The 24,715-nt window shown below is 39.0% G+C and overlaps 1 protein-coding gene across 2 annotated transcripts in view; it reads left to right on the plus strand.

Moving 5' to 3' along the window:
* Positions 1-24,715, plus strand: part of CPNE5 (copine 5) — a gene marked incomplete at its 5' end in the record, with an annotated part of 151,243 nt that overhangs the window by 84,842 nt on the left and 41,686 nt on the right. For both annotated transcript variants that reach the window (XM_083357802.1, XM_083357803.1), the window contains 3 exons: positions 738-801; positions 9,192-9,295; positions 11,347-11,451. In XM_083357802.1, coding sequence (XP_083213928.1) covers positions 738-801; positions 9,192-9,295; positions 11,347-11,451 — 273 coding nt within the window. The remainder of the gene's footprint in view (positions 1-737; positions 802-9,191; positions 9,296-11,346; positions 11,452-24,715) is intronic.

A 24,715-nucleotide genomic window follows, 5' to 3' on the forward strand; every position in this document is an offset into this window, starting at 1 on the left:
TATATCTCCATCTAACACAGGCACTCAGTAGTTAAACCAAAATTGTGTTATGTGGTCCTGCTTCACTTGATGGAAGTGGAGCTTTGGGCTTTAACGCAGTATGTTGAAAGGGAAAAGTCAAGCATTTCACCTCTGTGCGGGCCAACTTGCTTAGCCCAGCTGATCTGCTTTGGCAAATATATCTTCTATGCACGCACACACATTCATCAGAGATTGTCTGGGGCTGATTTCACAGGATGTTTTCACACAGTACCAAACACAGGGCACCTTTATGCTTCATGGAGCTGCATTGAAAGTGTGTTGATCAAAGCTTTAATCAAAACACAGTATTGTCAGCCCTAATGACGGATTTGTGCAAGTCTGAACATGCTTTCCCCCCCTCCCTCCCAGTATCTTGATGCAAACTATGGGTTTGTTTACTTGTATTACATTCTAGCCCTTGACTCATCCTCTAATCTGGCCTTTGCCTTGGTAGTGGCTCTTTAGCCTGTCCCTCAAAGCTATCTCTTCTTCTTTCTACTCCATTGCAGAATGTAGAAAAGAAGTTACAGGTTTGGAAAACTCAAACTTAATGCTGACATTTTGGAGTTTCATAAAAGGAGACACTGCAAATGGAACAGAAAAATAAAATTAACATTATTCTATACTGGGGGCAAAGATGGATGGAAACATCAGTCAAACTGTCTCTTTCCTCCCTTTTCTATACACTTCATAAACTATTTTCTCTCTTATTATAGAGGAATTCCAGGGAAAAAGTGTGGCACCATCATTCTGTCAGCTGAAGAACTGGGCAACTGTAGGGTGAGTCATTCTTTTCTCTTTGAATTTCTGTTCATGTCTTTGCTTTCAAAAAGCTTGTCAAAAGAAGAAAGGATGTCTTTGAATTCAAAAGCCCCAGTGCTAGGGAGTCCCTGATGGTCTAGAAAGTTGTTCTATTAAAGTTACACAGATATGCCATGATGCATCCGAGTCAGAGATATCACGTTGTGAAAGATAATGAGAGACTCTGATATTATTTTTTTGTGATGCAGAACCACACATAAGGTATATATTTAAGCAAGTTCCATCTAAAAACTGCTACTCTTAAATGCTTTTATTATATGTCCTGACCCACACAACTGCAGTACTAGCAAACTGGAGATCTCTTCCCCTCCTGGGGGAAAATGCTAGCTGTATGTATACATATAGACCTGTGGGTATTTAGTAAAACCATTGAAATTTACTTATTTATTTATTCAATTTCTATAGCCACTCAATTCAACCAAGTGACTCCGGATGGCTTACCATTATAAAATTATAAAATACTTAAAACCATTTTTAAAACTGTAGAAACAATGAAAAACATCTACAAAATAAGGTAAAGGTAAAGGTTCCCCCGCACATGTGTGCTAGTCGTTTCCGACTCTAGGGGCCGGTGCTCATCTCCGTTTCAAAGCTGAAGAGCCAGCGCTTGTCCGAGGACGTCTCCGTGGTCATGTGGCCGGCATGACTAGACACCAAAGACGCACGGAATGCTGTTACCTTCCCACCGTAGTGGTCCCTATTTTTCTACTTGCATTTTTACGTGCTTTCGAACTGCTAGGTTGGCAGAAGCTGGGACAAGTAACAGGCGCTCACTCTGTTACGCGGCACTCGGGATTCAACCCGCCAAACTGCCGACCTTCTGATCGACAAGCTCAGCGTCCTAACCCACTGAGCCATCATGGTTAATCAAATAATAGTGAAGGCAAGTAACAGGATACTTAATACATTACAAGCCCAAGGCCTGGGTACATGGACATGTTTTTAAAGCTTTGTGAAAAGCCAACAGCATTGGGTCTCTTCTAACTCTTCAAGTAGAGAATATTCTACAAGGCAGGGCTATAGCAGGAAAAAGCCCATCTTCTAGTTCTAAATGAAATATAACATACTTTCCTAGCTAAATACTTTGATAGCAGCCAGCAATATGAGTAAAACTCTCAGCAGGATGTACCATGCAGAAGTAAATCAGGTGAACCCCTAGTAGATCAGCAGGAGTAAATCATATGCAGAAAAGTAAGCTGGGCAGCCCCAAGGAGTCATAAGGCTGCAACAAGATATTTCACCCTACTTCTCAAAAAAAGGGAAATTACTGTAATTGTTAACTGAACATTTCTCATCATAATTATGGGAACATGAACCAAGATTACAGTCAACATTAGTACCAAAAGAATGCTTATAGCTGAAAACTAAGAGCTAAAATTTGTGTTGCTTAAAAGATAATAATGGGTGCTCACCAAAAATTGATGAATATCTTAAAAAAATGGACAGAGGAAGATTGTGGGCTTGATACCTAACGGTTTTTGAGATATAAATCTGGGATTGAGTTGTGTAACTTCATATCCCAAGTTATCATGGCACTGGAAATTACAGCATGAATATTGGTGTGGGGGGGGGGCTGGGGAGTTCTGCTTTCTGTTTTTTTTTTCTTTTTGTTGTGTTTATTTAGTTAGACTATTTTTTGAGAACTTCATATAAGTGCCTGAGTGGCAAACAAACACACACACACACACACACACCAAACCAATAAAATCACTTAAAAGTATATAATTTATTATTTATTTATTATTTAAATTTGTATACCGCCCTATTCCCGTAGGACTCAGGGCGGTTTACAGGGAAAAATTAAAAATACATAACATACAAAGTTAAAATCGATTAAAACTAAGATTAAATTAAGTCCCTGAATTTAAACTAAAACCCCATTAATAAATAATTAAAACCCCCTCAGTCTGGGCCAGACAGCTCAAAAAACCAGGTTTTCAAGTCCCTGCGAAATGAGCGAAGGTCGGGGGCAGTCCTAAGCTCCGTGGGAAGTTGGTTCCAAAGGGCCGGCGCGCCCACAGAGAACGCCCTTCCCCTGGGAATAACCCGCCGGCATTCCTTGACCAGCGGTACCCTAAGAAGGCCCTCCTTGTGGGAGCGCACAGGACGATGGGAAGTTGATGCCGGTTCCCACAAAAATTATCCTAATCACATAATAAACATATACACACAGAGACTTTACTAACATCCTAGCTCCAATGCCCAGGGCAGAAAAGGCAAGTCTTTAAATCTTCTGGAAGACCACAGAGTTAGGCTACCTAAAAGGGAGGAAGTGGTTATTCCATATGGTTGCCCCCATGACAGAGAAGGCACATTTCCTAGGTCCCAACAAATGACACTACTTCACCAAGGGGAACCAATCCACACCCACTTTGTCATGTCTGGTGGGACAGACAGACACTATTAGGAATAGACAATCCTGCAAGTAATTGGGATTCTTGCCATGTAGAGCTTCAAAGCTAAGAGTCAGCACCTTAGATTATACCCAGAAGTCCCTGGGAGCTAGTAGAGCTCATATTAGAGTTATGTTAAATGGGCCTGCTGTGATATGTCCAATATTGAACAAAAGTTTCATGTCAAGCCATTCTTCATCTGGATGAAACAATATCTGTAAGATGTAGGAGACATATAGTGAGCTGCATTACAGACAGGCAACAGAGAACCCATTAGGTGTAACATTTAAGGCACTAAACAAGAAACCAGCAGACCATGAGTTCTATAGCCACTTTCAGCACAAAGCCAGCTGGGTGATTTTTGGCCAGTCATTCTCTCTCAGCCCTAGGAAGTCCTCAAAGTCAAACTGCTTTGCAATCTTGTCACAAAAATTACTAGTCCAAGCCATTGCGAGGAATCAGTGCTGACTCGAAGGTGCACATGCACAGATCGTGTTGACATGCTGCACTAGGTATAGAAAGGCCAAGATTTCATTCTCAACTACGAAGCTCACAAGATCAACTTGGAACAATTATTCTCAGTGGACCCACATCATAAAAGGCAGAGTTTCACTCTTTTCTGAGAACTAGTCAGGCTGAGTATGTATTTGAAGTCTATCCCATCAGGAGAAAGCTGCTGTGGATTTTTTTTTGCACAGCCTATTTCCATTATAGTAAATTGACCTAAAAAATGCTGTCAAGTTTGTTTTTGCCACAGACAGAAGAAAAGCATGCTTTCTTCCACAGAAAAGGTTCAGAGCATCTGGAGCTTTAAGAGTTTGGCTGAGTTGTGTTGGTGACAAAAGAAGAGAAAGAGACTATGCTTGAGTGATCCCAACAGTCAAGTATTGGTGGGCCAGTAGAGGTTCACTATCTCTTTACAACCAAAGAGAGCAAAATAAAGCAATGGCTGTTTCTAGAAAAGCATCAGCCTATCTAAACTCCAGCCAAGCCAGATATTTTCAATCTCGTTTTCTCCCACGTACAGAAGATAGCACAAACAATATCACTATCTCACCTCATCTCACCCACAAGTCTGATGTCTACAAGAGGAATAAAATCCTAATTTCTCTCCTACACACGTTTGTACAATTCTTTGTCCTCAGACATACCCATGTTAAATTCCCATGCCTTCAAAACATGCATGCCGATCAGCACTTTCTCACCCTGTAAAAGACTTTTGTGTGTATACCTGTGGAAATGGGTGCACATACCATGTACATGGTGAAAGCTTAGGTGAAGAGTGAGGAAGATTCTCAGGGATGACTCACACCCTGGACGGTATCTCTTTACTCTCCTACCATCCGGTAGGAGATATAGGAATATAGCCAGCCGTACCAACAGGCTGAAAAATAGCTTTTATCCGTGGGCTGTTAGGCTTTTAAATGGGACGTAATCTTATGCAGAATTGACTTGGGAGGCCGGTGTGTGGTGTAGTTGGTTCAGATAGTGTGGTGGGATGGAGGGTTTTTTGTCACTGTGTGTTGGGGGGAGGGAGCACGGGGGGAGGCTCAGCTAATCTCAATGTACACATGTTGTACTTTGACAATAAAGGTTTATTATTATTATTATTATTATTATTTTATTATTTGTGCTTAGATTGTAAGCCGCCCTGAGTCTTCGGAGAAGGGCGGGATATAAATGGGATTTTAAAAAAAATTATACCATGTTATATTTTATCTCTATTGCTTTTTTGTGCTTGAATGCTTATACACACTCCCTGTTTGTTATCTAAAGTATGTGGAAAGGTTTGCATATTTGTATTTACTCTTTCAACGCACAAAACACACAGCCTTGCTATTGCATGCTACTTTCGACATAAGATCCACTCAGAATTTCAGGGGTACGCTTGAATGCATTTGAAGCAGCCCATCTGTTGTGCTGTAAAGGGAATTTAACTCCCCTTTCCATCACAACAAACCGAGACCTAAGCAATTAGCTTTACATGAGCAGTCCTGCAGCCTGTACTAGAAGTTGGGTTAACTCTTTCACTTGCACAAAGATGATTAGAAGCAGGAGATGACTCTGCTTCTTCACCCAGGGCCATATCTCCCTGCCCGTGGCTTACTAACTTCACTCTAACGTCGAAGATCTACTCATGACTACAGCTTGGAAAAGGAAGTCAGTCAAATGGACAAGAAACTGTTGTGTTGTACCTGCTAAGGAGACTAAATAATGTTCCAAGATGCTTCTTCCACTGAAGCCCATGTGATGCATTAATATTCATTAATTCAAACAATGTCAGTGAAGAAGCCATTATACTGGAGAGCCAGTAGTCCTAAGGACTCACTCTAATGCCCTTCCCAAGGACATCTTTTGTTTTCAGTGAGACATGGTCTGATTATTTGCTAATTTATATAAGGAGTTTTCCTTAAATCTGTTTTACATATGCATATCCCCCCGAAACACACATTTTTCATATATTTTTCTATGGGGGGGGGAGATTGTACTGCAACATTCTGGGAAATTTTAATACCATAGGACAGGGGTATCAAACTCCATTTCATTGAGGGCCACATCAGCATTGTGGTTGCCCTCAGGGGGCCGGGTGGGTATGGCCAGGGTGGGTGTGGCCTACTGGGTGGGCGCAGCTGGAGTGCGTATGGCCTACTGGGTGGGCATGGCCAGCTCTACATCATTGGCATCAAGGGTGCCTATGGGGGGCCTGGGCAGGAGTGGGACAGATCTGGGGGTCTCTGGCAGAAGGAGGGTCTCTGGGCCAGGGCCAAGGCAGCAGGGACTGTTCCCTCACTGTTTCCAGGATGGCTTCGGGGGCCACATGAAACCACTTTGCGGGCCAGATCTGGCCCCCGGGCCTTGTGTTTGACATGTCTGTCATAGGATAATTGGATCCCAGTTCCATATTGATTTAGGAAGGGTAATTTTATTACATTTATCTCCAAATGCAAATTAATCAAGATTCCCTTCCATTTCTAATCCCCAAGGATATTTTTAGGTTGAAGTGCAGCTTTCTTAAGTGGAAAGATGCATTTTGTGTATTCTTGGCATCCTGGGTGCTTATTCATATACCATTGCTCCTGAGATTATATCTTATATTAATGTTATTTGTCACCCTGTTGTCCAAGTTCAGTGCTTCATTCCTTATGCATTTTCCTGTATGATTTGCAAGGTACATTAAACAGAAATGGCAGTGATATTCCATTTCTTAATGCTTTCCAAACTCCCTTAGGAAGCATGAAAACATGTGCCAGAAGCAGAGATAAGGAAGCTTGCTCATGTTCTCATAAGTCAACCTGTCTGGATTTTTGCCTCTTTTGAACTACAATTTACATTTCTGATCTGTGGTTGTTATTTTTCCCCCCCTTCACTTTAAGCTTCAAGCAATCCTAGGTATTTGTTTATAAACTATGAAGTCCAGATTAGTAAATAAAAATAAAAAACCCCAGAAAATCAGAAGGGCCTTACCAGGTAACAACCACTCCTAAAAAGGTAAAGACAGCAAGACTCTTTCTTTATTTTACCCTGCATGCTCTATTCCTCTTTTTCTCCCAGTTAAAGTGGTACTTTTGGAAAAATTCAGTGTCCATACACACATAGTGATTCGCTAAATTTTCTCCTGGAAAATACCCACTGCTGACTGCCTCCAGCAGCACTGGCAGAGAATTTTGCAGAACAAAAATGCCTTGAGTTGCAATCAGAAAGGTTTGATAAGTGGGGTACTCATCTCTTCTGGCCTGCTTTCATGCTTCCCTACTGGTGGAAAAAGTCTCATAAAACTGACTTTTCATCTCAAACATGACACTTCAAGACACAGTGTGATCTTCAATGGTTTACGGCTTGAAACATTTGGCTTACAACAGCAAGGCTATTATTTCCTTAACACAGCAATATCTTATAGAGTATCTGCAGATAGTTCAAGCCAAATGGTTGGTCCTGGCAAGCATGAAGTAAAAAAAAAATGTATTATACATGAACTCCTGCTGACTGATTGTGATCTTTGAGAACTCCTGGCGGTGCTGGAAGGCTAGATAAGAGCAACCAATATACAAAATGGTAGAGGGAGCACCTGAGAAAATAATGCACCTCTTATTTAGTATCTCTGTTAAATAAATTGTCAAGCAGTGTGGCTATGAGCATTTAAAAAAGAATGCTACCATTATCAGGAGCTAACTGTGATTGTTAGTTGTGTGTTGTCTTTCTATTCCAACTTGAAGATGTATTCAATTCAATTCTGGGAGTTGAAGTTCACATATCTTCATGTTGCCAAGTAGAAAAATGGTGGCATGGTGTTTCCTCTATTTATGAAACATGAATAGTTTAAAAGACTGAGGATGCACTGTGGATGTAATATACTTTGATCTCGGAAAAGCATTTGTCAAGGACGTTCATTATATTTTTGTGGACAGAAAGGATAAATGTGGGCTAGATTGTTATATACTGGGTTCGTTGCTTGATTGACGAGATGAGACGAGTGAGTTCAGCAAGAATCATTCTTTATTTGCTTACAGGAACTGAACTGAGAAACAGGGCTGTGAATGCAGCTATTTATACCCTGGCCTCTAGGTGGCAGCCAATAGGTTTAAAGCAGACATGTCAAACTCGTGACGTCACGTGACGTCGCGCTACATATCGGAGCTTTTTCCCCATTGCTGGCAATGGGGTGGGTGCGGTTTTGGTGCGATGCGTCCGGCCCATGGGCCGGCAGTTTGACACCCCTGGTTTAAAGCAACCTATTGCTGCCCTAGAAGCAACCAATGGTGGCGCCGGAGAAGGGTTGTCTGAGGAGCTGGGAGCCGTTAGCCAGCTTCCCTGCTTAAACAACCTTCCAGCAATTAACCCCACGTGATACTCTTTAGTAAGACAAAACCCAATACATTACAAGATGATACTGTGATCTGTTAGATTTGTAACTGGTTGAACAATCACATCCAAAGGGGCCTTGTGAGTAGTTCTGTATTATCCCGGTGGGAAGGATTAAGTGAGATTCCCCAGGACTCTATCCATGGCCTCCTGCTACTCAATATCTAGATAAATGGTCTAGAAATGCAATGGAAGGCACTCTTATCAAATCTGTAGATGATACAGAGCTAATTGAGAAATATCTCAGAGCACAAAATCACAGCTCGAAACTACTTTGATAAGATTGAGCATTGGACCTAATCCACAGGATGATGTTGAACTATGGCAAATAGGAAAGAGATTAGGGAGACCTGATTTAGCAGCAATGTATGGAGTATCTAGGAGTACTCCAGAAAAGCTTCATCTACATTAGGAAAAATATTCATAAAATGCACCGCAGGGGAAATTGTACATAAAATCCACACATTCTTGCAAGTGAAAATGCAACTTATACAAGAATTAGGGGGAATATTTTAGCAAGTTTATTGTATTTATGGAATGCCAATCCTAACAAGATTTTTGTGTGCATGATCACAGAGCAGCAGTGACAGTGATTGATAAGTATATAAAGGTATTTATATTTTTCTAACTCATGGAAGCGGCTAGTTCCATTATAATCCTAAGGGCCTGGATTGATTTAAATGCCAGGAAGTGAAAAAGTGTAGTGGATGATTTATCTACTATGAAAATCATTGGCAAGCTATAACTCTTCTATGGGGAGTTCAGTTTAACATGCTTCAGTGCGGGGAAAGAAAATGCCCGAGTACCAAGGTCTATGAGTAAAAAGTCTTAGTTGTAGGTTCAGTATCCTTGTTTGATGCCAAACTGATAGCTTTCCCAGATTTTTCAAACCTTGCTCATGCTATTATAGTCCTTTCAGTTACACACTGGATTAGAATTTCTTTCCATGATGAGCTTCAGTCTTATTGGGCCGATTGCAAACTCTGTTATGTTTATGTGTAGTACTTTACTGTACCACTTTCCAGTATAACTTCTTAAAATTGCTCTGTTAGCTCAACAGCAATAGACAATATATTTTCTTCTTCCAATTCTAAGGATGTAGCCACAATGCAGTTCTGTGCCAACAAGCTGGACAAGAAAGACTTCTTTGGGAAATCAGACCCTTTCATGGTATTCTTCAGAAGTAATGAAGATGGAACGTGAGTACAAGTGGGTTTTTTCTGGGAATAGATTTGTTCCAATTTTAACTGACTCTTCACTAGCACACAGTGAAATTTTCCATTAGCACTTGCTGGTCATTCTGGAATTTTGTTGATGATTTCCCAGTCTGTCTTATAAGTCTGCATTTTCTGATGATCACTCTTTCAAATGCCAGTCAGATCCAAAAGGTTTTTGTTTAGGTCAGTCAGTGTAGCTGGTAGCTGCTCCCTACTTAGGGTTTCCTTAGTAATCAATCTTTTAAAAGCTTCATATAAAGAACTTGTCCAGGCTAATGCGCATCACAGACAAGACTATTGTAGCCATATGTAATCTGGCTTGACCAGTGCTTTTTTGTAAAAGAAAAAGGTGACGGAACTCACACATGTCATACAACCCGCCTTGCCTACCCTACAAGGTTCCATCCAAAAAAGGTGCCGGAACTCCGTTCTAAGCGTTCTATGACAAAAAAAGCCCTGGGCTTGACACTAAAACAATGGGTCCCTTCTTCTTAAATGTTCTTTACCTCACATTACAAAAATACAGTCATTTTGGTTAATTGAAAAGATCATCATTCTGCAATAATATCAAAGAAAATAAAGTGAAGATTGATAAGTATTTTTTTTAGCATTCTTCCAGTTTTGCAGTCTTAAGAATTAGGGGATCTGTATTGTAAAAAAAACAACAAGATGATGGCTATGATTGTGTGATTGAAGCTTTACCTGTTCTTATGCATGATCATGCTGTGATGGCCACCATGTCAATTGAACAAACTTTTCTTGTGAGTTGGGAAGGGTTTTTTGGACCAGTTCAAGTAACAAACTGATTTGAGGAGAAAATAAAAAGACTATGCTAAATATGCTAAGTTTTCAACTTTCAGGATCATTTTAAAAAGATGATTTATGGATATCCCTGAAATTGTTCATTAAGCCAGTAAGATGTGAAATGAGAAGTTGTGTTTAATAGAAAAAGGTTCTGGGCAAAAGTTAGCTAACAACAAGACAATTCCCTAGCTGACAATTCTGAATAATTAAATAGGCAAATGAAAGTCAGATCTCCTTGAAATTGTGAACATTTCCCTCAATTTTCAAAGTGCAAGGCTAGTGCTGAAATAAAATATTGGCTTGCATCCAAATTCCCAGGCTCAGACCCTAACATTTTTTGTGTGAGCAGGGTTGAGATCCATATTCCCAGAATCAAAATCTGATAGGTTTGGTAGTCTGGAACTAAGATAGGCTACCACTGTTCTAGGCAAACGCTTTCTCATTGAAATGTCCCAACCAAATTACAGCAAGGATGGTCAGAATGCCAGATTTGGGTAATTCATGTATTCTGTGTTTCATGTAGCCTTTAGCATAGCATCAGAGGATTTTTGCAAAAGGATTGTTTTACGTCGGTAGCAAGAGTGATCTGTCCTTCCAAAAAAAGGTCGGATGGGAGGAAAGGTGGACATTATGGAAAGTTGAGCTAATAGAAAAAGAGAAGAAGAAAAGAGTGATCTGCCCAATTTTGGCTCCAGTCATTACTGGAACATGGCTCCCAGCAGATTATTTCTTAAAAACACAGCCCCTGCCTGGAAAAAAAACTTCCCCCTCCCTTGTTTGAGAGAATGTGAGCTTCTCCTTTCTAGAGATATTGCCATATCTTTCTGGTTATTGCTATTAAACTGGTTCCCAATATACTGTAGTTCTGCTTTCAGTAAGTTTTGTCTCTGTAGGAATGGATATTGCACTACTTGTGCTAATAAAAGTATAATTTTAATAGAAAATATTTATATCCTCTGAAGAATGTTAGCTAATATTGCATGAAGTTGGTGCTTATTTCTGCTGCAAGTGCTTAGAGAATGCCAGTGTTTACAGCTATTAAAGTAATCCATTTTTGTCTTGATCCAACCCGGTGCCAATTTTCATTGTCCATGGTGGGTTGGAGAAGCATATTTCAAAAACAAAAACAATGAGATTTTTCTTTCTTCTCTATTGTTGTCAAACCCAAGGCATTTTTCAGTTTCTGAGAATTAACTTACAAACTAAATGGACTTTCTGTATCTTGGTAGATTTACCATCTGTCATAAAACTGAAGTGGTGAAGAACACTCTGAATCCAGTATGGCAGTCATTTGCTATCCCTGTGCGAGCCTTGTGCAATGGAGATTATGACAGGTACAAGTTTTATAGAATTAGAGTTAACATCTGGTATGGTTTGTTCATTAAAAATGATGTTAGGACTGGTGTCCACCAAATTACCCTCATGGTTCCTATTTCCTAGAATAGCTGGAGGTAATCCCAACATACCTAGTGGGACCAGTTTGGAAAAGATCAGCTTAGAAGAAATGAATTACAAACAGCCCCCTTTAGTTTAGCCAATATCCCTAGACTCCAGATGTTCCTCAGCCATCTGGGACAAACTAGAGCCAGCCATGCTTAGATTTCTAGATCAGTCAAAGTTGGCTAGTTATTACCATCTGTAATGAAAATGAAAGCCTGTCATACATGCTTAAAATGTACTAGAGTTACTTGTAAGCACCCATTAGCAACCTTGGACCTTAACTTAATGCACAAAGAAAGCTGAGGATGAATTTATTAGACCTGGTTGTAGAAAAAATTAATGGGGGGCAAGGAGCTTCCTGCAAAGATAGTTTGGATAGGTAAGACTTGTCCCCAGACTGGGGTTCACTTTACTGTAGGTATAGATGGGCAGAAAATACATATTTAATATTTCATATTAATATCTAAATACTTTATATATTAAACTCAACAACTTCCATGGCTGCATGAATGCACCGAACATGGCAGAAGCTGTCACATCCAGGAATTTAGTGATACAAAAGACTTTTCCTCCCTAAAGATTCTTAAGGGGGTTTAAAAAACACTGACAGTCCTCAGAGCTGTTCTAAATTAAAAAGGTAAAGGTAAAGGTTCCCCCGCACATGCGTGCTAGTCGTTTCCGACTCTAGGGGCCGGTGCTCATCTCCGTTTCAAAGCCGAAGAGCCAGCGCTTGTCCGAGGACGTCTCCGTGGTCATGTGGCCGGCATGACTAGACGCCAAAGGCGCACGGAACGCTGTTACCTTCCCACCGTAGTGGTCCCTATTTTTCTACTTGCATTTTTACGTGCTTTCGAACTGCTAGGTGGGCAGAAGCTGGGACGAGTAACAGGCGCTCACTCTGTTACGCGGCACTCGGGATTCGACCCGCCAAACTGCCGACCTTCTGATCGACAAGCTCAGCGTCCTAACCCACTGAGCCACCGCGTCCCTATTGTTCTAAATTAGGGAGCTGTTATTCTGTCAGCATTAGTGAAAAGACAAAGGGGGGGAGCAGCTGGGAGGGCTCCCCTGGGAAGGCTGTTTCCTGGCTTCACAGATGCAACTGAAATGTACTTAGGGAGTGATGAATGGATGGGAATGAACCCAAAAAGTAGAACAGGTTTGTTGGGAGAAGCATCGGCAATAGATTACTACTACATTGATAAAATCTGCCACGGCTGTCAGTCCACCGCAAAGGTCTGTTTCAATTCAGGAACGAGAGTCTTGCTGATGACGGATGTCCTCAAGAGCACCCAAGGATGATTGGCTCCATTATCAGGGCAATATACTCTTCACTAAGCTTGATGATTTCCTACATCACAATTGAATCTCTGCATCTGTGTTCGTTTGAGAACTACGCATTAACCGTAGCTTTTATCAGCATATTTCCTGTTGATTAGCAGCTCAGGCCTCTATACTATTTTCACATCAGTGCTTTGTGTTAATAGAACGCAACTTATTTCTGAGAAAGCTCTGTAAGAATCAAAAGCAAGAAATGCCCTCTGACTTTTCCAGGAGAAAAGTAAAAAAAAAAAAACTATACTGATTTTAATTTAAATTCTTTTTTTAAAGCACCTTTTTAATGCAACTCCCTGTAAATTTTTCTTAAAAGAGATTTTGAAGAGATGAAAGCAAATAAAATTCCTCTCTTAATTAATTTCATACAAATGTCAGGATGGTGTTCTGATGAAGGTGTTGAGTTGGGCTTGATGAGTCCCTGGTTCAAGCCAACTCTCTGCCATGGAAATTGACTGGATGATTTGGGGCCACTCACTCTGTCATGGTGCAGCCTTAACCATAGGATGCAATGCTATGTACATCACCCTGAGCTCCTGGGAAGAGGCAAACATAGATCTAAGAAATATGTAAATAAATAAAAAAAATGAATAGAAAATCTATTTATTCACAATAGATTTATTTTCCTAAAATGTCATAGTTGCACTTTTAGATGATTCTCATCTGCTGCAGAGACTGGCTTAAAGTAAGCCTTTAGTTACATGGGTCTGACTTTTTTCCTTGCTTCTACTACTATGTTCACCTAATGGAGCTAAACTTCCTGTGAGAATTTAATTTATCCACCAACTTTGTATGTAGTATTTTGAATTGGCAAAAGTTAGAAGTGTTAAGAATTTAAGCCTTCAGTCCCTAACACTTCCTTCCGTAATTAATTAGAATACCTTATTATTAAGTAATCCAGTGGCTTGGGAAAATTGGTTTCCATATTGTATCTTCACACCAGCTGTGTTTATGCTGGCAAATGTGCCATGTGGAGCATGAAGCTTTGTCTGTAACTAATTTGAATAAGATTGGTTCACATATTGGACTAAGCCATATTGATGGATAACTTTGTGTGAGATGACTGATATAGAGGTCTGCAATTGGTGTCAATGGACTTTCCCAATCTTTTCCTGGGGGTGAGTAGAGATTTAACCTTGGAAAGGGAAATAGGAGATCTTTGGGAAGCAAATTATTTCCATTTCCCTTCCCCCCCCCCTCTTCCATACCTCCTTAAGTGTCCTGAAAAATTGTTGTTGAAACTGAGCTGATCAATTGCTAAATGTTGTTGACACATTTAGAACTATTTGGGGTGGTTGTGATATTTTAAGGATCAGAAAGAGGATAGTTTGCTTCCCAGAGGGCCCCCACTCTTGTTCCCACCTAAAATTTTGGGGGGGAAACTCCAAACAAATAATATGGTGCTGAACTTCAAAATCTTGTTGCTTCAGGATTATGTGCAGCCATAAACCAAAGGTTGCCTACCCATTATATCAGAGAACCCAGCTATGGTGGTTTGTAGTTATGGCTTAATATCACTAAAATCCATTTTTAATAAACTAATATATGAATATGGATTTACCCTAGCTTCTCTGGAAAAGTTGCACTCATTAATTTAGCTATAAAGTGGTCAGCAATCTGCCTTATTTACAAAATGGAACCTAAAAGGATGGGGACTAAATCTGCTTTTTCCTCCATCTTCTCCATCCTTCATTGCTTGATATTTTTCCTCCAGATCTTTCACCTTCCTGAACAGGGGCATCTTCTCTCTCTCTCTCTCTCTCTCTCTCTCTCTCTCTCTCTCTCTCTCTCTCTCTCTCTCTGTGTGTGTGTGTGTGTGTGTGTGTGTTCTGCTCCTACCCTTTGTGAGTTCTATTTATTGATAAAGATTGAACCTACTTTATTTATTTTTATATTTTTCTTAGCTGCCCATCTCCCTCCCTTAAGCACTATTGTTAAATTATTGGAAACGATGATGAATATTTTTAAGAAGTTTCAAACATCTCTAGAACATAAATTATATTATTTGGTTGTGATTCTAGCAATATTATCTACTACTGTTTTGGATAGGTACATTGTAACCAAAAGTGGCTTGCTAAATCTACCTGGTGTATTCATGATAAAGGTGAAAGTCAGACTGGGAATACATTATTTGAATTTCTTTAGCCAGAATTCACCCTTAAGCTGGGTTCTCATGACTCAAAAGACCACAGATTAACCAGGCACATGTTGGGTGAATCCACCTTATATGGATAGATAGCCTCTAATTAAGTGATTTATGAGAATTAGAACATTGAATAAACCATGGCTCAGGTTTATTGGGTAAGTGTGCTGCGTGAATTCAGCCATAAAGTGCTAAACAAACATGCAATCCCGAAATGCTTACTAAAAGAAAATAAATCAGAATATTTGTCAGGGTTCATGCCAAGGTTTCCATCCAAAGCTGTAGCTCAAAACATTCCTCCGGTAGTGCCAGCATTTTTCCATGATATTGTCATAGTATCATGGAAAAATGCTGGCATTACCGGAGGACTGTTTGTTTAACCATGCAAAATATTTAATCACAATCGTTTCACAAAAGCTATCTGAATTAGATCTTTGTGGTTGTATTTCCCAGGAGGTAAACAGCCTTTAGAAATATGAGCCCACACAGAAAACATTACACTAATGAAGTAATTAGCAACCATATTTATGTTTTGTAAACCTTTTAAGTGCTAGGCACAGAAATGTGGAAGAGAGAGGGAGAGAACTTTGACCCCCTATTGGCTGCAGAAGCCTATGCAGCAAGTTGGTTCCTGTCCCCGATTCTTTTTACAGTTCTTCATTGCTATATGTACGTATGATTCCAAAGTAAACTCTTCAAAGTTGCAGTCCTTTATATTCTTATTGGAAATAAGCCTCAATGAAAAAAATAGGATGTATGCATTCAGTTGAAGCCTTTATAGCAGACATGTCAAACACAAGGCCCGGGGGCCGGATCCGGCCCGCCAAGTGGTTTCATGTGGCCCGCAAAGCCATCCTGGAAACAGTGAGGGAACGGCCCCCACTGCCTTGGCCCTGGCCCAGAAACCCTCCTTCTGCCAGAGACCCTCAGATCTGTCCCACTCCTGCCCAGGCCCCCAGAGGCAGCCTTGATGCGAACGATGTAGACCTGGCCACGCCCACCCAGTAGGCCATACGCAGTCTAGCCACACCCACCCAGTAGGCCATGCCCACCCTGGCCATTCCCACCCGGCCCCCTGAGGGCAACCGCAATGCTGATGCGGCCCTCAATGAAATTGAGTTTGACACCCCTGCTTTATAGTATACACAAAGGAAGAAACTTTCATCTATGGTCTTGACTTTCTCCAAACTTAAATTCTGAAGTCATTATTAATCATCCAGCAAGGTGACAGACATTTCCCAATGTTAATCCAGCATTTTCTATTTTTTGGGAAAAGTGATAACTGCTTAGTTAAAGCCAGTTGGATCCTGAGATTTTGAAGTGTTCACTGATCTTATGATATAACTCTTTTTATGCTGTTAGATTAAGAAACAAATAAAAATGTGTGTTAGTCCATTTTTTTAACCTTCTTAAATTATCTTTTCAACTGTTTGATATCAGAGAATGATTTGTAAAGAGTTCATTTTATTTCATCAGACGCTTTCTTTCTAGTTTCTAAACATCTGAATACAGGCATCCTTACCAAAAGGCTACATTTTTCAAGTTCTCTTTTGTAAAATCCATGTGATTCCTATATTTAGTATTCTTTTTTATTGAAGGCAGTAAGATATAAGATATGAAGGCAGTAAGATAAGCTGCAATCTGAATATGTCTCCTTAAAACTGAAATAGTAAAGTTGTCTATTCTCTGAGTTCAGTGGAATTTACTCCAAGAGTAGTATATGCATGAATATTGTATATACACTGGGATTAAGCCCTGTCAAGCTTAGTGGAATTTATTCTGAGTAGACATGCATAATGTGCTGATAATAATCTATGTTACATCAGATCCATTTTTTACAAGTTTGAAAATTATTCATTTTATAATAATTTCAGGGACTCAGCGGTTGGTTGTATAGTGGTGGTTTGAAACTCATGTGATTGAGAACATTAAAAGAAAATCCAAATAAAACTAGATAATTGATTTTTGGCTGTCTTCAAGATAATGAGAGGGTGCTGATATAATGAGTTTTTCTAGGAGCCAATTGGGAGGGAAATATTATTTATGTAAAAAGCTGCTTTTTTCCATTATACTGTCTGATTTGTACAAGATTGGGGAAAGTTTGCACTAAAATTTAGAAACTGGGAAGTAATACTAATTGGCTCAGTTAGGACATAATATTAAACCATAATTTAGAGCTATGTGTATTAAACCATAATTTAGAGCTATGTGAGCTTCAGGCTATCATGCACCTCTCTAATATAAAATAAGCTTTAGTTAATTAGAACAAATAACCGATGGCTATTTTCATAACTGACAGATTTTAAACTATAACTTCTAATGTGCACAAAATAATAGATGACTTTTAATGAAATGTCACTACTCACTGGCTTGTACTGACTGAATAAAGGAGAGTATTAAGCCAAGTTCATGATAACTTTGTCCTGCTCTTGACCATAATGCTAAATAAAGGTGTGCTTCCTAATTTTCTTGGATAAATGTATGTTGTATAAATATAAATAAGCCAGTGGATATTTCTTAGCTGTATGAAAATAATAAATTTTAAAAAATGCTTTTAATCCAAATATCATTGTTATACTTTTAATACAGATAATAGATTACCAAGACTTATTTGTATTTCTTTATTTTATTTGCTAATTAAGTGTATATCCTCCAAGAATAGAAATAAAGGATCCTGATACTGTGCTTTAATAAGATGCAGATCAAAGTCATCACAAAGTCTATGCAATCTTCCTGCATGTATAGAAATCATGCCTCTAATTTTCTAGCTACAAGTTTATGAAAAATGAAACCGACATCACTAATATTATTCCTCCTTGAGATAAAAGGTAATTCCCAAATGATAGGCTAGAATAATAGTACTATAAATGTAGCAGGCTATTTTATTAAGCCTGTTCTTGATGCTGCCTGATCCCTATCCTATTTTGCTTAGAGTAGAAATGAGAGACTCTTTGATGGCTACAAAAGTCTTGATCAGCCTTAATTATTGTCACCAGCTCAGCAGTACCATCCCTCTTCATTCCCTTCTCTTGGAGGAATTCAGAATTTGTTGTGGCTTACTAATTCATGTCAGTGGCTACATCCATGAGGTGAGAACAGAGCTTGAAAAGCTGTTTACCTGATTACTGTACTTGCAATTTAGTGTATGTTGTATATGCATACATGTGTGTGTGCAGAGAGACACAAATAGTTATGCACATGTGAACATGCCTCTAAGGTCTGTATGAAAGAATGCTGTTTGGTTATGTTGCCTCAGCTCAAGTGATCTGTTTTGGGACAATATCTTGATAAAAAGTTGCTTCATCTTAGGCTTCCAGTTGCAATTCCAAAGTAGAGTTTGGAAAAGTTTAGAAACTGGTGGACATTCCTTGAGGTACCTCATTGCGGGGAGTTTAATAACAACAGCTTCAGTTTTTGTATTCCCCAGTATATTTTTTTTTACTTTGTCATAAGGATATTAACTTTGGCTATCAGTTTCCTATAAGGTACAGTTGTTATTGTTTGCATTTATAAATCACATTTTATATGGATCCTCTAATTTTCTTTACTTTATAACAAGGATCTTCTAAGGTAGACTAGAATAAGAGAGCAAATGGCCCAACATGAGATTGGTAGAGACTTGAATATTGTAAGTTGATAGATTAAGTCTGACACTTAACTGGATGTATGTAGTCAAAATATGTGGTTGCATGGAATAATTTAGGAAGTTGAAAAAATTCCACCAGTTTACTGTAATCTTTATAATAACACTGCAAAATAAGTCTTTATTATTCCTGTGAAACAAATATATGACAGTGGAATAATAAGATTCTTTTCAAACAAGGAATATCCCATTTGAACATAAAGCTCAATATTTTCCTTGTTCTCTTGACCATGAAACAAATTTCTTCATATTGCTCTTATCAATAATTAAGATAACAAATATCAAGATAGCTTTTGGGTATCCTATATCATGATATTATCCTTAAGTATTGTAACATTATCGCCAAAGTTTACTTTTAACACCCAATACTTTTTCATCTTAAATTTAAATTCTTCTGCCTTCTGGTGTTTGATACATTACCCCAGAGCTATGAAAAGTGCAAGTGGACTCATTTTTAACTATTTGCTAAAGTAAAGCGTACGTATATGTCACTCTGTGTATATAAGTTTGGGTTTACTTATATTTGTAATCTGTTCAGTCATTGAATCTAGACCATATGAGGCTCCTAATCCGGACCACTGTCTGGTGCACAATGCCAGATATCTTGAACCAAAATCATTATTGGAGAAATAAATGCTTTTTCACTTGATCACACTCATATGGAAATGTGGCCTGAGGAATCCCATTTTCCAACACAGCTGAGCCTCTTTTCCACAGTGGTTGACGGAACTGCAAGCTTTCTATCCCCAGAATCTGTTGTTTTCTTCCATCTTGTTTCATCACCTCCTGAACAAGTCCAGAAAAATTATTAAAATTACTTTTTCCTCATTATGATTGCAATTTGATCTTTATTTAGTTTGTTTTGACTGCTGCGTGGGCCTTTCCCCCATTTTAGATGGTATATTTTTAGCTTTGGTTGCTATGGAAACGTATGACATTGGGACCAAGCTAGTCACAGATCAAGACAACAGACGCAATAGTCTCATTCTGTTTCCTGATTGAAAGTATGCTTTAAAATATTAACCTTTTCCTAGTCCAGTGGATGAATTATAAAGCTGCTACAAATCCTTGCTATCTGAAGAGTCGACGTTTATAAAAGTAGGAGGAATTAAAGATACCTTTATTTGGCATATTCTCTGGTGTGCCATGCTCTGAAATCTGTTCCTCTATAATCTGTAACCAGAGCAACACAATCATACTGCCAGGCTTGAGGCTAAAGGCTCCCCTATCTTAGCATTTTGTGTTACAACCAAAGGTATCCTAAAAGCTCACAAACAAAATATGGGGATGATGCCCTCTTCCACTATTGTTCCTCTTCCACTGTTGTACTAAAAGATTACTCCCTGTTGTTCAAGGAAACAATCTGTGGATGCATTAACATGTGTAGCTATTCATTGTCCAATCGTCCATGAATTGTTTTCTCCCCTTTGAAAACCAGTTAATTCAATGCCAGTAGGCATATATGATAACAGAAAACTATTCGTTGGGTAAATAATTACTTCCTTTTATTGAGGAAAGTCTTGAATTCTTCCAGTGGTAATATTAATTAGATCACTTTGGGATCTAATATTGTTGGAGAAACTATCATATTTTCTATACAGTATAAAATGGTATATATCACCATCTTATTTCCCATGCCTAATGTTGTTATAAAAATAATAGTCTAGTAGTTCAACCCAAACATCTTTATGACTGGTTTTTTCCAGATCATTCCCTTTTGTGTAAAATCAAAATTATATATGTTGTTCCCCATGATTGTGGTTTACTTCATTGTGCTTGTAATTGCTTCTTGGGTTCTTTATAATATTGACTGCTTTTCTTATATTATTTTCCAGCTTTATAATATCCTTTTTGAGGTGCAGTAAATAGAACTAGATGGTGATTTTTAGTGCTGCCTCAGCCCAAGGCTTCTTGCGGGTACATGGTTATTATATTGGCAGTTTTCTGTTTCCTTCCTAATGATTTCAAGGATTAATGTGGGTTGACATTTTCATGGAACTGTTGATTCCAAGTTCCCTTTCTTGATCTTTTCTGATCAGTTACTGCCAACTCAGCCCCCACTTTTGTATATATGAAATCTGAGAGCAGGAAGTGTTGCAAGAGGGTGCCATTGCTTTGCACTTGTTTACATTGAACTGGATTTTCAATTTAAATCCCATTCAACAGAGGGGGAGGGATTTTTTGAAAGCTCTCTCTAATCCTATTTTGATGTTATCAACTTGAGTAAATTAGTATCATCAAAAATCTTGGTGACTTTATCAACATTTGAAATAAAACAAAACTGCAATCCTGATGCAGTTTCTTGACAGACCCTTTTTTGCATACTTATCTAATCTGAAAGCCTTTTATTCTCATTTGCTTTCCATTCTTTAACCATTTACCACCCTCTAAGAGACCTACATAAGGGACGCGGTGGCTCAGTGGGTTAGGACGCTGAGCTTGTCAATCAGAAGGTTGGCAGTTTGGCGGGTCGAATCCCGAGTGCCGCGTAACAGAGTGAGCGCCTGTTACTTGTCCCAGCTTCTGCCAACCTAGCAGTTCGAAAGCACGTAAAAATGCAAGTAGAAAAATAGGGACCACTACGGTGGGAAGGTAACAGCGTTCCGTGCGTCTTTGGCGTCTAGTCATGCCAGCCACATGACCACAGAGATGTCCTCGGACAAGCGCTGGCTCTTTGGCTTTGAAACGGAGATGAGCACCGGCCCCTAGAGTCGGAAACGACTAGCATGCATGTGCGGGGGAACCTTTACCTTTACCTTTTAAGAGACCTACTGATTGGGGGAAAACTCAACAACCTACAAAGAGAAAAAAATGGGAGAAAACAACAAAAAGAGTAAATTCGGGTGCTAGTATAGATAGTCCTTGACTTACAGTCACAATAAGGACCAGAAAATTCATTGTGGTGCAATCATTAAGTGAGGCCTCATGTGACTGCACTCAATTTTATGATCTTTTTGCTGTAGTCATTAACTGAATCACCTGCTTGTTAAGCAGTAGCTCATACAACTGCAACTTGCAGCCTCCTGCCAGCTTCCCCTTTGATTGTGCTTGTTGGAAGCCAATTGGTCACAAATGGCAATCATATGACTGTAGGATGCTGCAACCAGTTGTTGTTAAATGCAGGCCAGATGCCATGCATCTGAATAATGATCATGTGACTGTAGGGATGCTGCAACAGTTGTAAGTGCAAGGATTGGTTATAAGCCACTTTTCATCATGAATTCAAGGACCAACTGTAGATATAAAACTGGGAGAAAGAAATTGAAGAGTTTACAGAGGCAGATCCAGAGAACCAGTGAATACTTTTTACAGTTAAGCTACTGAACCAGGAGCTGGGGATTTAAATTGTAGTTCTCCCTCAGCCATGAAAGCTCATTGAAAGTTATTCTCAACCCAACCTACTTCATAAAGTAGTATGGGGAAAATAGGAAGTTGTGTGATGCAAATCCCCTTGAGATCCTGTGCAAAAAGCTTGGATATAAGTGAAACCTGGATGTCTTTTAAGTCCCAGCTATGTGACAATTGTGTTACTCATGTGCACACAAGACATGTTCCATCCCTATAATAGTTTATTAAATATATATGCTGCCCAATTCCCAGGGACTCATCATACTATTTTCCCTGAAAAATCTGTGTTTATACTTGGATTGCTTTTATTTTAGGTTTTGGGACAGTTGGAGCTTTTGTATTTACCAAGGACACCTTGTTTTCCAGTTGCAGTACTCCTAACTTTACTTACAGAATCCTACTAAGGGAATGGTGCATACTGTTTATGCTAGCAGTAAAAATCAAATGGCAAGTTTTCAGTCAACATTGAAAAGTTGAAGTGGAATAACAATATAAATGAATTTGGTTTGTCTAAGATTTGGTTGTGAAATTTGCCAGCAAAATATATCAGGAAAATTAAGAATAAACAAAGGTACATCTGAATTCCTGATTTTTTGAAGGTTTTATTTTATCTGTCCAGGATCAAATGTACTGAACATAATTCAAATCTCTGCATTCTACACGATTCACTGTAATTTTTTTTCTTCAAAATCTCCCCAGATTTCTACACTCTAAAGTATACACATATGCATTTAGTAAGCAACCCAAGAAAAGGTTGCCAAACCCACTTTGACTGTTTAGAAAACAGCCTTTAGTGGAGCTCAGCAAATTCTTCACTTGATCTCTCTGAATTGTTGTTTACCAACAAAATCACCTCAGGTTTGGTTTTTTTTAAGAAAGGATTATTCTCCATTTTGGGGAAGGGAATAAAACTGAAGCTATCAGTCACTTTGAATACATTTTGTAGAATGCAGTAATTGTATGAAAAACCTTGGAATCAGTCTCCAGGTGCTCAATGCTGTAAAAGGATACTCTTCTTGAATGTTAGTTTCCAGGGTGTGACTTGCCATTTTCAGGGCATTTGTGCGTGAGATCTCTCCTAGTTAACAGAATGATAGAATACTTATTATCAGTTGTGTTTATTGACTTCAGTGAATACTCGTTAAAGTTTTACCTTTTTCAAGAATGATTTTTTTTTCATTGTTGCCCATCTCTGCTCGTCTATTATAATCTAGTTCAGAGGTCCTTAACCTTTTGGGCACCAGGGACCAATGCCATAGAGAAAGAGTTTTCTGTGAACAAGCGGGGGTGTGGTTTTGAATACTGCTGCATCCTGATGGAGCTTTGCTTGTTTGTGCGGCCCACTTGCTGGCATGCTACGGACCAGTGTTGGTCCACGGACCTGAGGTTGGAGACCCCTGATCTAGTTGAAATATTGGAATTGTTTGCCATTCTTCTGTTTTGCTTTGCTTTTATAAACATGAGCCTTTTCTTTAAATTGCTGGTGTGTGCAATAGTTTGGAAGTTTAGTTGACTTCAAGAAGCACTGAAAATATTGAGAAAGCAATTCTCAAGTCACAGAAGTGGGCAAGGGTGAGGGGATGTGGCAGTCTCTGCAAATGAGCTCCAAATGGAACTCAAGTCTGGTCTGACATCTCCACTCATTCCTGTGCCTCTGAGGATTCACATGTCACCTGTCAGCATACATACAGCCACAGGCAATTTAATCACTGTCATTTTGCTAACAAGAGTTTAAGAAGCCACTAGGCTGGAGTATTTACTGAGAATGAGCAGTGCCTGACATTGAAAATTGCATTGGAGTTAAGGGTAAAAGTGCCAGTGTCCCCATTGCCTACTTGGGAACAACAAATACCTCTGGAATCCTTGTAAGACATATATTAAACTGTTGGGATTAAATAATGTCAACCAGCCATTGGCAAATTTTGTCTCAGAAGCCTGTCTGTTTAGTAACATTTAAATGGTTCACATCTCTCCAATGTAACCCAGACAAAATAGATAAAATACATGTGTGGAAATCTCCCTTTTTCCTCATACTTTAAAGACAAACAACAATTTATATGCATTTAATACAATAATGTATATCTCATCCTTCAATCTCACAGAGAAACATACAAGTAACTAAAACATTACAAAAACACGGGAAAACAGAAATAATTAGCTGATAATAGATGCAAAGAAATCACATGTAACTAAAAGTTGAGAATGTTATTGCTTGACAAATGCAGTGTAAAATGCCACAGCTGATCAAAATTCTGTCTGAAGTTGTCTTCACCTGCCAGAAAAGGCTAAAAAAGACAGGAAATCAGACCTTCAGAGAGAGAGAAAATGCTTTTTTTTAGTATTTTGGGGTGCTATCAGAAAAATGATACATCACATGTTTCTGGCTAATTTGCAGCTATTCATCTTGGAACACAGAAAAATAACTTTCCGGTTTTATGTATTGGCAGGAAAGTGATCCAAAGACACAAACCTGGTAGAGCCTGGGTTTAAAAGAAAATTATTTTGATTTCTGCCTAGATGCTTATTGCTAATGATGCTGTTTTATTTTCATTTCCTCTTTTGAAACAGAGTAACTTTGTTGCCTTTCCACATCTGAAACCTTTTGGCCAGAGCTGTTATCTGAACATTAATTAACAAACTAGGACCAAGAGAACTCCCAAACTGTGGGATTAATTTTAAGTGGGGAGAC

The sequence above is a fragment of the Vipera ursinii genome, assembly GCF_947247035.1.
Source record: "Vipera ursinii genome assembly, chromosome: 3".
In the NCBI taxonomy this organism is placed as follows: domain Eukaryota; kingdom Metazoa; phylum Chordata; class Lepidosauria; order Squamata; family Viperidae; genus Vipera; species Vipera ursinii.